Below are 13,501 nucleotides of genomic sequence, written 5' to 3'. Positions count from 1 at the left end.
AAGGAAGATGCCAAAGATTGGTGCTCTCCATTTCATAATTTTCATTTCCACAAGACCTAAGAGCTATATCAAGAATACTGAAAATTGCATTTTCCAGTTATGATAAAGCTGTTGTATGACTGCTTACTTCTGTCATTTGGCATGTATTATAGAACCTCAAAAAATTCTGTCCAAACTGCTACCCAAAGCACTGAACAAATGCTCAGTATGGTTGAATGGTAAAGGTTGAATGAAAGTGAAGCCTGAACAATTTTGACTTCCTATCTAAGTCTTCTGCATGTATCAAAATCAGTGGTGAGAAGACAGAATACCAACCTCTATGGCATCCATTAACATGTCATATTTGAACCCCAGAACTGTAATCTTGATTGGAATTCCTGGACTACAACATATGCAGTTTTGGATTGGGTTTCCTTTTTTTGCTGTGTGCCTGGTGGCTCTTTTGGGAAACATCATTTTACTGATCATCATCCCTATGGAACGCAGCCTACACCAGCCCATGTACATCTTCCTGGCAGTGTTGGCAGCCACTGACATGGGACTCTGTGCAGCCATTGCTCCCAAGATGTTGGCTATCTTCTGGTTCAGGTCTTACTCCATGGCCTTTGACACCTGCTTAGCCCAGCTGTTCTTCATTCACGCCTTGCAGTGCATGGAGTCTGGCATTCTGTTGGCCATGGCGTTTGACCGCTATATTGCTATCTGTGATCCTCTGAGGCACACATCCATCCTCACACCTTCAATTCTGGGTCGCATGATGGTGATAGTGGCAATTCGAGCTACAGTGTTGGTGGGTCTCTTACCTATGCTAATCAAAAGATTGCACCTTTTCCATTCCACTATAATTGCTCACTCTTACTGTGAGCACATGGCTGTAGTCAAGCTGGCTGCAGAAGACATCCATGTCAATAAAACATGTGGTCTTTTTGTAGGTTTTACAATTCTGGGATTTGATATGATTTTCATCCTCATTTCCTATATCCTTATTTTCCAGGCTGTTTTACGTCTACATCAAAAGGAGGCACGGCTCAAAGCATTCAACACTTGCACAGCTCACATTTTTGTTTTCCTTGAGTTTTATATTCTTGCCTTCTCCTTCTTCAGCCATCGTTTTGGACGTGTTGTCCCTTCTACTCATATTCTTCTGTCTACCATCTACCTTCTTGTACCACCTGCACTGAACCCTATTGTCTATGGGGTAAAAAATAAGGTAATTTGTAAGCGTGTGGCACAGATTTTTCTTCTGAATCATGTATCCCAGCAGTGATCTATCAAATGTCTCTGAACATGCAGAGAATATTTTTATTTCCTATAAAGGGAAAGAGTTCAGACTCTGATTGCTAACTGTTGGGGTTTTACATCATCATGCTCTATTGTCAAAGCATTTATTTCCAAGATGGCAGCTAAGTTGACATGAAAAGTGTTCAGGTTAACACTGATATTATCTATCTCTAATATATTTCACTTCTAATACAATCTTTCCCATTCCTTTCCTTGTTTTTAATTTGTAGTTATTTTAGATCTTCATAAGAGATCATTTTTGATTTTAGCTTTCAAACTTTGGGTACTGGAATACCATCCAGCCATTTCATCCTCTGCCATCCCCTTCTTCTCCTGCCTTCGGTCTTTCCCAGCATCAGGGTCTTTTCCAATGTTTCAGCTCTTCGCACCAGGTGGCCAAAGTACTGGAGCTTCAGCTTTGGCACCAGTCCTCCAATGAATATTCAGAGCTGATTTCCTTTAAGATTGACTGGTTTGATCTCCCTGCTGTTCAAGGGACTCTTAAGAGTCTTCTCCAGCACCACAGCTGGAAAGCATCAATTCTTTAGTTCTCAGCCTTCTTTATGGGCCAACTCTCACATTTGCACATGAATACTAGAAAAATAATAGCTTGGACTACTTGGACCTTTGTCAGCAAAGTGATATCTCTACTTTTTAATAGCTGTCTAGGTTCCTCATAGCTTTTCTTCCAAGGAGCAAGCATCTTTCAATTTTGTGACCATTCACAGTGATTTTGGAGTCCAAGAAAATAAAATCTGCCACTATTTCCACTTTTTCCCCATCTATTTGCCATGAAGTGATGGGACGGGATGCCATGATTTTAGTTTTTGGCATGTTGAGTTTTAAACCAGTTTTTTCACTCTCCTCTTTCACCTTCAAGAGTCTCTTTAGTTCCTCTTCCCTTCCTGCCATTTAAGTGGTATCATCTGCATGTCTGAGGTTACTGATAGTTCTCCTGGCAATCTTGATTTTGTTTTGTGAGTCATCCAGCCTGCCATTTCTCATGATGTACAATATATAATATATAGTGACAATATACAGACTTGACATACTCCTTTCCCCATTTTGAACCAGCCTGTTGTTCCATACAAGGTTCTGTTGCCTCTTGTTCTGCATACAAGTTTCTCAGGAGACAGGTAAGGTGGTCTGATATTCCCATCTCTTTAAGAATTTTCCACAGTTTGTTATCAACCACACAAAGTCATTAATGTAGTCAGTGAAGCAGAAGTAGATTTTTCTCTCTTTTTTTTTTGAATTGCCTTGATTTTTGTACAAAACGATGGATGCTGGCAATTTGATATCTGGTTCCTCTGCCTTTTCTAAGTCCAGTTTGTACATCCAGAAGTTCTTGGTTCACTGCTGAAATCTAGCTTGAAGAATTTTGAGCATAATCTTGTTAGCATGTGAAGATATGAGCTGCATGATTTCCAAATATTTAAAACCTTGAATAATATTCTTAATTAAGTCTTAATTAAATATATTGTATTCAGAGAATATGCTCTTTACAATATTAAACATATGAAATATGTTAAGACTTGAATTATGGCCCAGTTTAAGGTCTATTTTGTATATTCTGAAACAAATGTGCATTATATACTTATTGAAAAGTGAGAAAAACAAGAACAAATTAAACATAAGTTGAAAGATGGAAATGATTATGATAGAAAACAGTAAACAAGGGTTCCCTTTTCTCCACATCCTCACCAACACTTGTAATCTTTAGACTTTTTGATAATAGCTCTTCTAACAGATGTGAGATAATGATAATTATGGTTTTGATTTGCATTTCACTAATGATTAGTGATGGTGAGTACCTTTTCACATATCCTTATCTTAGGGAAAAATTTTTCAGTGTTTTACCATTGTGCATAAAGTTAGCCATAGAATTTTCCCTCTACTTCTAGCTTGCTGAGCACTTTTATCATGAGAGGATATTAGACTTTGTTAAATGTTTTTCTGCACAAGCTAAGATGGCCATGTGTTTCTGTTTTTTGTGTGGTTTTTCTTTGTTTGCTTGCTTCTTTTGTTCCATTAATGTGGTGTTTCATACTGATTTTTGTTGTTGTTGAGCCACACTTACATTCCTGAAATATATCCCACTTGGTCACGGTGTATCTTTTATCATGCTACTGGATTCAGTTAGCTAGTATTTTGCTGAGAAATTTTGCATCTAAGTTCATTAAGGATATTGATCTGAAATTTTATTCTCGTTATGTCTTTATTCAGCTTTGATAGTTTAAGTCCAGCCACACAGAATGAGTATCCAGTCCTGAACCTGTGTTACTTAACACATTCCATGATACAGTGGTCCTTGTGAGCCTGCCCATATAACCCCAAGAAGCATTTTCCTTCATATCCTTGCGGGGTGTCTGCTGTTTATCTTAACTACTGTCCTTTACTCTAAGTGGACATAAGGCAGGGTTTGTCTTTAAATCTTTTTGACAAGCCCCCTTCCTCCCACAAAGCTACTCTAGTCTAAGTGGTTGGGAACAAAAGTGATGCTCTGTGCTGGTTTTTTAGTGAACCAACATATAGGTCAAAATGCACACTTACAGTGTTTTTAGAAGCATTCATATTATCTCCTGGCACTTGCAAGGTGCACGAGAAATTCGGGCCCCATTCCCACAGCTACTGCTGAACTGTGAAACGGAAGATGGTAGGTGAATGACCAAAAATGCCATAAAACTTTCTTCCAAAATTCAGCTGCTTTTCCCCCCTCTTCATTAAGCAGGTCCCTGGTGGTTGTCATATTTGGATTAGATCCTGACATTCTAAAAATGTTTATTCTATCAGTTTTTGAAAGTTCATAGTAGAGTAGCTTGATTCTTTGAGTTCCTTACTCCATCATTTTCCATGACATAATTCTTAGTCTTTGTCTTTAACTGATGTTTATCAAAGATTATTCAGTTACATAGCAAACCATTAATGAAGAAATAGCAAATGTATAGCCTTATATCCATTTTAATGATAACCAAATCCTTCAGTATAACTATCTATCCCAAATCAGCTTAAGGAAGCTATTACTGGGTTTTATAAATCTTTTCAATGTTGCAATACTTTGTGCTACATATGACAAAAATCACATTTTTTTGCTTAAAAGTTTGCTTAAAACTCAACATTCAGAAAACTAAGATCATGGTATCCGGTCCCACCACTTCATGGCAAATAGATGGGGAAACAGTGGAAACAGTGACAGACTTTATCTTTTTGGGCTCCAAAAGCACTGCAGATGGTGACTGCAGCCATGAAATTAAAAGATGCCTGCTCCTTGGAAGAAGAGCTATGACCAACCTAGACAGTATATTAAAAAGCAGAGATATTAGTTTGCTGACAAAGGTCCATCTAGTCAAAGCTATGGTTTTTCCAGGAATCATGTATGGATGTGAGAGTTGGACTATAAAGAAAGTTGAGTGCAGAAGAATTGATGCTTTTGAACTGTGGTGTTGGAGAAGATTCTTGAGAGTACCTTGGACTACAAAGAGATCCAACCAGTCCATCCTGAAGGAAATCAGTCCTGAATATTCACTGGAAGGACTGATGCTGAAGCTGAAACTCCAATACTTTGGCCACCTAATGCAAAGAACTGACTCATTGGAAAAGACCCTGATGCTGGGAAAAATTGAAGGCAGGAGGATAAGGGGACGACAGAGGATGAGATGGTTGGATGGCATCACCGACTCAATGGACATGAGTTTGAGCAGGCTCCAGGAGCTGGTAATGGACAGGGAAGCCTGGCGTGCTGAAGGCCAGGGTCAGACACGACTAAGTGACTGAACTGAACTGATGATGAAAATTATCCGTGAGTTTCCAGGCAAATGTGTATTTAAATCTGGAAAAGCAGCCTAATTCTAAAAGTGATTCATGTTTTTTTGTATTTTTCAATTTTTGATCAAGGAATGCAATAACATAATAAATATGAGTTAACAATACAGACAATAAGCAAAAAAGTATACTGACCATTTCATTATAAAAACTTAAATACTCTAGAAATCAATTTGGAAAGAGAATATCATGCTGTTCTAACCACAGTCACTTGAATAAATACAGAGTGAGGTGATACTTAAACAGGACAAATTTGCAAATTTGAAGGATTTAATTCATTGCAAATATCAAGTGGTAGTAACTTGAATTCAACTACTAATATAATTTAACACCATTTTGTAAATATAATTTCCAAAATAGCCATTAAATATAATTTCCAAATAGCCGTTAAAGATGCACACTCATACCAAATTCTATCTCCTCACAGTGCAGCTTTGTCTATGTATCTTTCTCAGCCTGATCAAAAGCGAAAAACCGCACAGTGTTTGACAGGGAAAGTTTAATTTAAATAATCATTCACTTTAACTGGGGATTGAACTAATGAGGGACAGGCTAGTAAGAAAGGAGGAGAATTCTAAAGGATGTAGAAACAACAGATGTAAGACTGCCACTACTCCTAGGAAGAACTGAGATAGAATACCCAAGAGGGGAGCTTCCCCTTTCTGATCTGAAATTCAGACGTCATTAGAGAAGGCACAGACTTGGATCACTGAGAGACAGAAATGTTCCTGTGATGCTGATCCAGTGGAACCTGCCAGATATCCATCTTCTAGAGGGTGCCAGGAAAAGCTACTCATGGGTTTCTGAGGAAGCTGCTGGCTGCTAGGTGCGGCTTAGAACCCGGGCCCTGTTACAGTTGGCAAGAGCGGCAGGAGCCTGTTGGAGACTAGAGATGGAAACCAAACTATGTCTTTGAAATGAGTTCATGGGATGTTGTTAGTCGCTCAGTCATTTCCAACTCTTTGCAATCTTATGGACTGTAGCCTGCCAGGCTCCTGTGTCCATGGAATTCTCCAGGCAAGAATACTAGAGTGGGTTTTTGTTTCCTTTTCCAGGGGATCTTCCCTTCCCAGGGATCAAACCGGGGTCTCCTGCATTGCAGGCAAATTCTTTACCGTCTGAGCCACCAGGGAAACTCAAAGGATTAGAGTTAAGAACTAAATCTCCATCTGCCAGGATATCTGAATTTGTGTGTGTGTGAGTCGCTCAGTCATGACTGACTCTGAATCTGGAAACAAAACTCTCTTTTCCCACAGTGCCTCACTAGCGCCCTCAACTGACAAAGTTTATCATTGTACCAGATGGTAAAAAGGAAAAAGAAAAGGAGGGGGTGGGGGGAAGCCATGGCACATGTTCACAAACAAGGAAAAGTGAATTTAGAGCTGAATTAAGACAATTCTTAATTGCAGCACAGGCTGCAAGGCAAGTAATAAAGCGGTGGGCATGTGCAACTAGACAGTATACAAGCAGGGTCACATCGTCAGTGAGTGTAGTGCTCAAAGTAGTCCTCACCTGCATAGACGGCCCCCTAACATTCTCTTGAATATCTGTTTGAAAAAATCCCAGAAGATGGAATAGACAAACAGAAGTTCATTTTGTCCTGATACTATTGCCAGCAATAGGGAGAGGAAGTACAGACCAAGAGTGAATACTCAACACCCTTGAAATCCAAGGTGAGAGAATTTGAAAATTTGGGGTTGGGGGCATTGCAAGGGAACTGCATTTATAAATTGGGTATCGATCACAAAGAGTAAATCTTCTGCTCTCTCCATAACTAGAGGCTGTTTTGCAATTTAAAGCACAGACACACCAAGGTTAGGCTCCTACTCCCCATAGAGACTGGGTGTGAGATGCACTGCCTTCCTCAAGGAATACATTTCAAAGGGGATGGCTACCAGGTCCTTGAGAAAGACATTTCTATGCTGTCAAACTCTCAGAGACTTTTAAATGACTTACATCTCAAAATAGAAAAATAATTTAACAGTTAAAAGTTTTCTAAAGTAAATGCTCTACAATAAGAAGAATAGTATGGTAAATACAGATTCACTATAGTTTTGACACTCTATAATCCACAATATCCAATATATTTTTGCAGATCGCATGAGAATAGCTTTCAGGGAAAGGAAGGAGGAGGTCAGTTACTACAGATACTAAACAAGAAAAGCCCTAGGTCCCTGTTTACCACATAAATAAAATTTCTTTAGAAAAAGTCTACTCCCTGTGTAATTTACCAGTCAGGAATGTGTTTTTCCCCTTTTGTCTTTTCTCTTTCCTTCCTCCTTACCTTCCTTTTTTTTTTTTCTCTCTCTCTCTCTCTCCTTTTTTCCTTTCTTTCAATGCAGCTGTGGGTCCATCTACAGAATTCTCTATAAGATTAGATTTATAAGGTTAACCTAAGGAAAATCCCTCCTTACATCTTGTGAACTTTGGTCATAATCTTATAAATAATAATAACAGATCATGTATTTGATGAAAAGCATTTGTATCATTTAGAAGATCACTGATATCCTCTCTATAACCTGAACAATCAGTCTGTTGCTTTGCCCAAATAATTCATCTAAGTCCTCGACAGACTTTAATATCAAGTATCACAAGCAAGTTCCCAAGGAGTATTAAAAAAGAATTCAATACATCAAATCATAGAACAATATCATTTTTATCACTTTTAGAATAAGTAACACATGTTCTGATACCATTATTAAAATCAACATTTTATCAAGTCTTATAACACAGTCATATTACAGTCATAAAATAGTAAAATGTGATACATATCTTGCACCTGGAACTTTTAAATCACCACATTAGGGTCTCTCATTTTGGAAGTTTTGTGAATCTGTATTCCCAACAGTTCTTATTAGATGACAACAAAGAATTCTGATTACATTCTAATATTGGGTATAGTTGTGCAACAGTTGTAGCCAAAGATGCTGTGGTATAGGTACATGGATATTAACGTATTGTATGTGCTGTTGCATTGACATTACCCTTGTAGCCCCTAGAACATCGCCTAGATTGAACTCCACTACCATTACTGCAGCTGTTTCTGGAGTTTAGCTACTCTCCAGAAACTCTGAGCACTCAGATGGGCACACAGAAATTCTCAGGTGATTCTTCATTAGCCACAATTCTCATTGGATGAGTAGATAGCTATTAATACATTTCCAAGCTCAAATCCTGTCAGAAAAGAGCTGTTCCACTGATTTACACACTAGCCAGCTATCCGTTTTTCTTGGTGAGTTTCTTCTCCATGAATTGGAACCTATGCATGGTTTACTGTTTTCAATTTTAGCAAATTTTAAAAGGAAGTGGAAAAGAGAGAATCAGGTGATCTTAATACTGTATCTCTCAGTAACACACTTTCTTTTGGCATGCCACCTTTCCCCCACTCTGATCCAAGTTTTTTTGTTTGTTTTTTAATCATTGATAGGAGAGATGAAAGAGATTCATGTCATTTAGAGACATAAGAGATGAAACAGTAATCCAGTATCAGCCTCTTAACTACATGCGAAGAAAACTCAGAACTGACACGTCCCAGTTACTTAGTGTCAGGACAACATCAAAATAAGGTTTCACACTCCTCAACCAATGTTTACCTACAATCACTCTAACACTGCTTGTTTTATTAAAATAATAAGATACAGTTTATGGTTTGGAAAGTTGTCTGTGTGTGGGTGTGCATGCATGTATATTTGCAATTTAAGCAGGGAAGCTTATACGATGTGAAGAGATGGTGAAAGATAGAGGCATCCTGTGGCCTTTAAAAGCTTTGATGTCTGGTCTTGTCATTGTAACTACAGCTCATATCCTATCCCCTGATATACAGTCTTCTCTTTATCTGGTGCATCAAAGTCTCAAATTTTTGACTCTTGTTTCTTAGACTTTATACTACTTTCATTGAAGGTATCTTCCTATTCCTTTTTCTTTCTCTCTCATTTAGAGATCAGGAATGAACATTGTCTGCTTTGATTATCATAGAGAGAAAATTGCATAGAATGCATGCCTTTGCTGTCCTAGAAGCATTTTTAATCTAAACTTTTTTAGAAAACTGGTTTTCCTAATCATGTGTTTTCCATCTACTTGGAATAATTTAAAGGAGGATATGATTATTTCTCCAATAAAGTGGAAACACCAATTTAAATAAGTGAAATTTATTGACTCCACCAAGTTCTATACACCATTGGGAAGTAATTTTTCTGCTGTAACCATGATCATTTTACCTGCTTACATAAATGTCCAATCTTATGGACTGACTTGAGGAAGGTTATTCAGCTCCAGAAAATGTATTATCTCATGGAATTTTAGTCGATTCTTTCTTTATAATGTTTCCTTGTTTGTGTATTTTAATTTTATACTTTCTCAAGAAGCAGTAATGTGTCTCTGTCACACAGAAGTTCTCTACAGGTTCTGATAGCATGAGCTACCAGAGATTGAGTGTTTATTGCCTCCCCCTTTGGTGCTGAATTTTTTATATATAAATTCATTTAGCCTTCCTACTAATTCAATGAATTAAGTGATATCATTATTTCTATTTGGGCTTCCCAAGGCACTAATGGTAAAGAACCCACCTGCCAAAGCAGGAGACCTAAGAGATACATGTTCAATTCCTAGATCAGGAAGATCCTCTGGAGGAAGGCATGGCAACCCACTCCAGTATTCTTGCCTTGAGAATCCCATGGACAGAGGAGCCTGGCGGCTACAGTCCATAGGTTACAAAGAGTTGGACACGACTAAAGCGTTTAGCACTCACACACATTATTTCTGTTTATAGTTGAGGAACAGAAGGAACTAGATAAGATTCCTCTTGAGGTAAATGTTAGAATCAGCACTTTAGATACTATGTCATATTTCTAAATTTCTATACCATGTTTTACATAATATATTTTATATTTTTATGAGATAATCAACCAGGTGTGGCCACAAGAGAAAAGAGACAGGCTCAGGAAAACAATAGTTATTATACTAATAGGTCTTAATAGAGACAAGAGGCATAGCAGGTCTTGCAGAGCCAAATGGAGAGTAATCAGGGTAAGTGGGAGGCAAAAAACAGGCGGAGGAAGTGGGGGGCAGGGAAGAACTTGGGTGCTTAGAACAAGGCCTTAATTGGTATTTCCATAGGAAAGTCATGACAGGGAAGGGTGAACAGGTTAGGATTCGCTGCTTTGAAAAATTTTTGTGGGTTTTGAATATAGAGATGATCTCTGTTGCCCCTGGATGTTCAATGCAGAAAAATACTGCCTCCTGGAGTTTGTGGGCCAGATAAAGGAAATATGGATTAGTTAGTTTGCAGGCCAAAGATTTGCTGCTGGCTAGGCATTTTGCTATCACCCAGACAGACAGAGAGAGCCTCTCCCCAACCAGAAAGGTTTTTTTTTAAGATGCCAAAACATAATATGCATAAACATAAAAGTGTATGTATATAATATATAGAAAACTACATTACATTTTTATATTTATATTTAAAGTATAAATAAATATGTTTGTATATTTACTGTATATTACAGCAGTAATCCCTCTAGTTTCCTATCAAATAAAAATACATAAAATTCTATTCAGAGTGGTATTCTCTATTCAATGTATTTACCTATAACAAAAATCACACACAGAATAAAACTTGTGGATGATTTTGTTTGTATAATAATTAATGAAAAAGAAAAAAGAGTATATAAAGTCACCTTAAGTTTTTTGAGTAGATTTCTAGAGAAAGAGAAGAGGGAAATTATTGTATAGTAATTAGCCTCCAACTAATAAAAATAAATGAAAAAAAAAAAGCAAAAGTTTGGGTTTGGTGTGAAGCAAGATAATTTGATCAAAAGTATCAGAAATGGTTTTCATTGCCAACAGAAAATACTAAAATGACAGAAAACATCTAGGTTAGGCTAAACTCCATTATAAACAGTAGAGTGGCCCACAAGCAACTCTGTCCTTTTGTATCTGAAACAGATATTATCATGGTCAAAATATTTAAGCTACAGGGGTTACCCAATAGGTCAGTTTTTATATGTTACCATCATATCCTAATTTATGGTGCCTTTTATTCAATTGACTTTCCATTGATCATCTCAACTTTGTTTTCTTTAAGATCTGTAAGGATTTACATCACCTTCTACCCCATTCTGCTTACACACCATTTTGAAGCTAAGGGGCCAGAATTTTTTCAGTAACTCAAGTTTTCCTCCACTACTGATAAAAGGACATCACTTCCATATAAATTCCAAAACCTGGATAAGAACCTGCACATGGGCCAACCATTTTTTTTTTTTCTGGAGAGAACAAACCTCCTCACTGTCTCACCTGAGAGTCAATTCTAAGGTTTGTGAGTAGGTATTTTACTTCCTAAACCAGAGTAAATGTGAAAACTGGGAAAAGCTGCCACTTTCTGGAGATTCTGTTTCAAACAAAGTAGATGGGGCTATTAGTTTGAGGAGTTAGTCTATGACTTCAATTGTTACAGAGGAATTTCACCTAATTTGAAATGTGTCTGAAGTTTAGAAGCAGATATGGACAAAAAAAATTAATGTTGTCATCTGTGCATCTGAGACCACTTCAAAAACTAGTAAGGTCAATGCCCTTAGAATCATAATTTTGATTTCTACAATTTCTAGATGAGAAACACTGGACTCATCTTCCTTTTTCATAAATATCCATACTGGCATTTGTAAAAGCTATTCAAGAATTCTATTATCATGCTGATTTAAACTGATTTCCAAAAATTTAATGTCATGTGGCCATATTTCCATCCATTTTTTTCATGATCTACAAGGAATGACAAAGAGAATTTCCTCTTCCTTCCCATCCATAATTTGTCTGTGAAGAGGTATCAGGATCAGTGGTGAGGAAAGGATTCATGAGCCTTATGGGATCTACTAACATGTCATATCTGAACCCGAAGACAGTGATCCTGATTGGGATCCCTGGACTAGAGCATGTGCAGTTTTGGATTGGATTTCCCTTCTTTAGTTTGTGCCTGGTGGCTCTGCTGGGGAATGTCATTTTAATAATCATTATTGCAACAGAACGCAGTCTTCACCAACCCATGTACATCTTCTTGGCAGTGTTGGCAGCCACTGACCTAGGACTCTGTGTAGCCATTGCTCCCAAGATGTTGGCTATCTTCTGGTTTGGCTCCTATTCCATGGCTTTTGATGCTTGCCTCACCCAACTCTTCTTCATCCACGCTTTGCAGGGCATGGAATCTGGCATACTGTTAGCCATGGCCTTTGACCGCTATATTGCCATCTGTGATCCTTTGAGGCATGCATCCATCCTCACACCTCTCTTTCTAGCCAAGATGGTACTGATGGTAGCAATTCGGACAACGGTGCTTGTTGGGATTTTACCCATTCTACTAAAACGACTGCAAATTTTCCAATCAGTGGTTATTGCCCATTCCTACTGTGAGCACATGGCTGTGGTCAAGTTGGCTGCAGAAGATGTCCACATTAACAAATCATATGGGCTTTTTGTGGCCTTTGCGATTCTGGGTTTTGACCTGATTTTTGTCTTCATTTCCTACATTTTTATTTTTCGAGCTGTTTCTCACCTTCCTCAGAAGGAGGCACGACTCAAAGCATTCAATACCTGCACTTCCCACATTGTCATCTTCCTAGAGTTTTATATCCTTGCTTTTTTTTCCTTCTTCAGCCACCGTTTTGGACATGTATCACCCTATACGCATATATTCTTATCTACCATCTATCTGCTTGTTCCCCCTGCCCTTAACCCCATTGTCTATGGTGTGAAGACCACGGAGATCCGCAACCAAGTTGCTCAGATTTGTATTCTGAAGCATGACTCCCAGTAGTAATCCAAAAATAATATTATACAGGAAAAAATATATTTTTAGGTTTAAGATGAAAACTTCTTGTACAATGTCTATTTTGATGAGATTTTTACATCATAATGATCTCCACTAAAGAATATATATTCCCAAAACAGAAACAATCAGAATATGAGATAAACTTAGGTGAAAAAAATATATGTATCTCATAACTTCTCATCATCCTTTCATCTGTCCCTTATTTTCTTCATCTTTTTGCCTTCCTTCCATCATTCTTTTCTCTTTTTTCCCCTTTCTTTTCTTGTTTACAAGGAAATAAGACACAAGATTCCTTATATCTTCCTGTAATATCAACAGGCAGTTTATCTTTTGGATGTGCAAGATTGACAAAGATATATCCATTATTTAAAAAGATTAAATCTAATTTAATTTTACTTAAGCTATGTTAAGAACAAAAGATTTTGGTTCACACATGAGAAGTAACCACTTTAGATTTTTTTAGAGAATCAGAGAAGATCTCATATAGAAAGTCATGGCAAATGTGAGATTTGAATAATGTTTCATTTATTTATTATTTTTTTTTCTGCTTTATTGACTATGCCAAAGCCTTTGACTGTGTGG

At 37.5% G+C, this 13,501-nt stretch overlaps 2 protein-coding genes across 2 annotated transcripts; both read left to right on the top strand.

Moving 5' to 3' along the window:
• The first annotated feature begins 319 nt into the window (after nt 1-319).
• Nucleotides 320-1,267, top strand: LOC122701596 (olfactory receptor 52A1-like). The gene has a single exon (XM_043914761.1). It carries the CDS (start codon nt 320-322, stop codon nt 1,265-1,267), a length of 948 nt encoding a protein of 315 aa, XP_043770696.1.
• Nucleotides 1,268-11,947: 10,680 nt separating this feature from the next.
• On the top strand, nt 11,948-12,904 carry LOC122701547 (olfactory receptor 52A1-like). The gene has a single exon (XM_043914629.1). The coding sequence runs from the start codon at nt 11,948-11,950 to the stop codon at nt 12,902-12,904; it is 957 nt and encodes a 318-aa protein (XP_043770564.1).
• The last annotated feature ends 597 nt before the right edge of the window (nt 12,905-13,501 follow it).

Source organism: Cervus elaphus, chromosome 1 (assembly GCF_910594005.1).
Source record: "Cervus elaphus chromosome 1, mCerEla1.1, whole genome shotgun sequence".
Lineage (NCBI taxonomy): Eukaryota > Metazoa > Chordata > Mammalia > Artiodactyla > Cervidae > Cervus > Cervus elaphus.
This window is presented reverse-complemented; position numbering and strand designations above follow the sequence as displayed.

Bases quoted from the DNA above. Each gene is read 5' to 3' on its own strand.
- LOC122701547 (XM_043914629.1), top strand. From the start codon at position 11,948: ATGAGCCTTATGGGATCTACTAACATGTCATATCTGAACCCGAAGACA.
- LOC122701596 (XM_043914761.1), top strand. From the start codon at position 320: ATGGCATCCATTAACATGTCATATTTGAACCCCAGAACTGTAATCTTG.